Source organism: Nicotiana attenuata, chromosome 6 (assembly GCF_001879085.1).
Source record: "Nicotiana attenuata strain UT chromosome 6, NIATTr2, whole genome shotgun sequence".
Lineage (NCBI taxonomy): Eukaryota > Viridiplantae > Streptophyta > Magnoliopsida > Solanales > Solanaceae > Nicotiana > Nicotiana attenuata.
The window spans coordinates 95049070-95052207 of record NC_031994.1 but is presented as its reverse complement, the minus strand read 5'-3'; the positions used below and the strand labels follow the sequence as shown (position 1 = coordinate 95052207).

Sequence of the window (3138 nt, the reverse complement as noted above, 5' to 3'; positions counted from 1 at the left end):
GAAGCTCACAAATGGGTAAAACCTTATCATTTGTTCCTCCAATTGATAGAGATGGTAAGAAAATTGGTAAATTGAGTGAGGATGATCTACAATCTCAGGCGAATTACTGGAAAACCTCTCTAATTGGGTACATAATAGGGGAAAATCCTTATGAGAAAGCTATGGAAACTTTTGTTATGAATGTGTGGAATTTTGTCACTAATCCTCATATTTTGATTCATTTTGAGGGCTTTTGTATTTTCAAATTTCACACCATAGCTGATAGAGATTAGGTTCTTCAGTCAAGGCCATATACATACAGGAGCAAACCAATGGTGCTAAGGCTATGGGAAATTGATTTCTCGTTCAGTAGAGACATTTTAAGCACAGTACCAGTTTGAGTAAGATTTCCTGGGTTGCTAGTGGGTTATTGGTCGACTGAAGCTCTACGTAAAATGGCCAGTGTAGTGGGAAAGCCCCTATACACTGATAAATTTACTGCTCATTATGAGAAGATATCCTATGCTATGGTACTTGTGGAGGTAGATGCTGCATATCCTCTGCCAGATCAACTAGAGATAGAATTACCTTTTGGCCCAATGGTACAAACTATTGAATATGATTGGAAACCTGTCTTTTGTAATGACTGTTTGAAATTTGGGCATGATTCTATTGGTTGCTGGCACAATACAAAGTGTGATGAGGAGTTGGATACTAAGGAAGGGGAAAGACCAAGAAGGCAGAGGAGAAGAGGAAAGAAGCAAGTTAAAGCTGTTAAACAAGCATGGGTTGTGAAGAAGCCTGAAGTGAATGCAGAATCAGAACCACAGAAGGAAGTATACAAAAGAGGCCTAATCATGAGATTGAATGTCTGGAGAAGGATAGAGTGAGTATAGAGCCTACACAGCAGATTGCTTCTATGCCATGTCAGGCAAATGCTGGGACTAGCACACAGGAGAACATCTGTAGAAATCCAATGAATGAAGGAAATATTGACAAAGGGAAGGAAATTGCTGAAATAAGGCATGCTGGGAGAAGAGGACAACAGATAGATCCAGGTCCATCATGTCCCTTAAATTCCAACTCTCTATGCTTATTCTCACTTGGAACATTAGGGGTCTAAATCAGGCACATAAGTAGAAAGATGTAAAGGTCTTTTTAGCTACAAATAAAGTAGATGTAATGGGATGTATTGAAACCAGAGTTAAAGAACATAAGGCTGAGAAAATACAAAAAAAGATTGCCCAGAGATGGAATGTTTGCTACAATTATTCATATGCTGTGAATGGGAGAATTTGGATACTGTGGAGATCTCACATACAAGTACAGGTTACTCATACTACAGATCAGTTCATCCATTTCTTAGTAGAGGATACTAGCACTCAATTTAAAACAAATCTTAGTGTCATCTCCAGAATGATGGCCACCAAAGGGAGAGCCTATGGAGGGACCTTAGACAGATAAATGCACAGGCTCAGGAAACATGGCTGCTTAGTGGAGATTTTAACAATATTCTATCCTCTGAGGATAGAATAGGATCCCCTATAACTACTATTGAAACACAGGGATTTAAAGATGTAATTGATGCTTTACAGCTAACCCCTCTTAGAGCTAAAGGATGGCATTACACTTGGACAAACAAACAAGGTACTGGTTCAAGAGTATATAGTAAGATAGATTGGGCTTTGGGGAACTACTGGTGGATACAACAATATGGTCATGTAGAAGCAGATTTTATGAATCCATTAGTTTCTGATCATTCCCCTATCCTAATAAAATGTGGTAAGCAGAAGTTATTGCATCCTAAACCATTTAGACTATATACAAATGTCATGGAGCTTCCACAATTTCAGAGCATTCTACAACAAGTTTGGATTCAGAACTATGATGGAACACCTGTGCAACCGATTTGGTGCAAACTGAAGACTATGAAGACACTACTGAAGGACACTAATGCCTATATGGCTTCATACAAACAAAAGCTTGAGCAGGCAAGAGAAAAATTGGTTATTGTTCAGAACCAAATTCAGCAAAATCCTTTGGCACATGGCTTATTTGATCTAGAGAAAGACACTTTCGCTGACATTGAAAAATGGAGCAATGTTGAGGAACAAGTGATGAGACAGAAGTCCAAGGCTAGCTGGATTGAATGCGGGGATGCTAATACAAAATATTTTCATGCTCAGTGGAAGATTAGATCCAGCCAAAACAGCATAACATCCATATATACTGATACAGGAGTAAAGATAACAGATCCCAAATTAGTTGAGCAGGAATTCATTAGTGTGTTTCAATCTTTGATGGGAGATTGTGCTACTGAAATACCATGTACAAACACAACTGTAATTAAAGAAGGACCATGCTTAACTACATCACAACAAAGAAGTCTAATTCAGGATGTTACAAATGAGGAGATCACAAATGCAGTATGGGAGATGCCTAAAGACAATGCACCAAGGGTTGATGGGTTCCCTGTGGGGTTCTTTACCAGAAACTGGGAGACAGTGAAAAAGGATATATTTGCAGTTGTGAATTTTTTTTTCTACTAGTAACCTACCTGGAATGATCAACACTACAGCTATCACACTAGTACCTAAGGTACCAGCACCTTCAACAGTTAAGGATTATAGGCCTATTGCATATTGTACTACAGTATATAAGATCATATCCAAAGTCATTACAAGAAAGATCAAATCTGTTCTTGGTGGATTGATTGATCACTCTCAATCAACTTTCATTGAAGGGAGGAGTATAATGGACAACATTCTGCTAAGCCATGAATTGTTCAAAGGTTACTCCATAAAAGGTGTCTCTCCTGGATGTGTGATGGAGGTGGATCTGAGGAAAGCTTATGATACTCCGGAATGGAGTTTTTTCAGGCAAATGCTTATTGATCTGGGGTTTCCATTCAAGTTTATGCAATGGATAATGACATGTGTTACCATATTATCATATTTCTTGGTGCTAAATGGAGGACTAACAAAGCCTTTTAAAGGAAGGAGGGGGCATAGGCAAGGAGACCCAATGTCTCCATACTTGTTTGTTATTGCAATGGAATATCTACCTAGACAATTACACAAGAATGGAAACTTCAACTTTCATCCTAAGTGCAAGAAGTTGAGCAGCACATATATATGCTTTGCTGATGATCTCTTGATG

At 38.5% G+C, this 3138-nt stretch overlaps 1 protein-coding gene across 1 annotated transcript; it reads left to right on the top strand.

Moving 5' to 3' along the window:
- Nucleotides 435–2528, top strand: LOC109228125. Its single transcript, XM_019393303.1, has 4 exons — nucleotides 435–815; nucleotides 911–1037; nucleotides 1157–1308; nucleotides 1395–2528. Exons 1-4 carry the CDS (start codon nucleotides 435–437, stop codon nucleotides 2526–2528), a joined length of 1794 nt encoding a protein of 597 aa, XP_019248848.1.

Bases quoted from the DNA above. Each gene is read 5' to 3' on its own strand.
- LOC109228125 (XM_019393303.1), top strand. From the start codon at position 435: ATGGCCAGTGTAGTGGGAAAGCCCCTATACACTGATAAATTTACTGCT. The intron at 816-910 runs GTATACAAAAGA...ATGCCATGTCAG, and splicing joins AATCAGAACCACAGAAGGAA to GCAAATGCTGGGACTAGCAC. The intron at 1,038-1,156 runs GTCCATCATGTC...CAAATAAAGTAG, and splicing joins AGGACAACAGATAGATCCAG to ATGTAATGGGATGTATTGAA.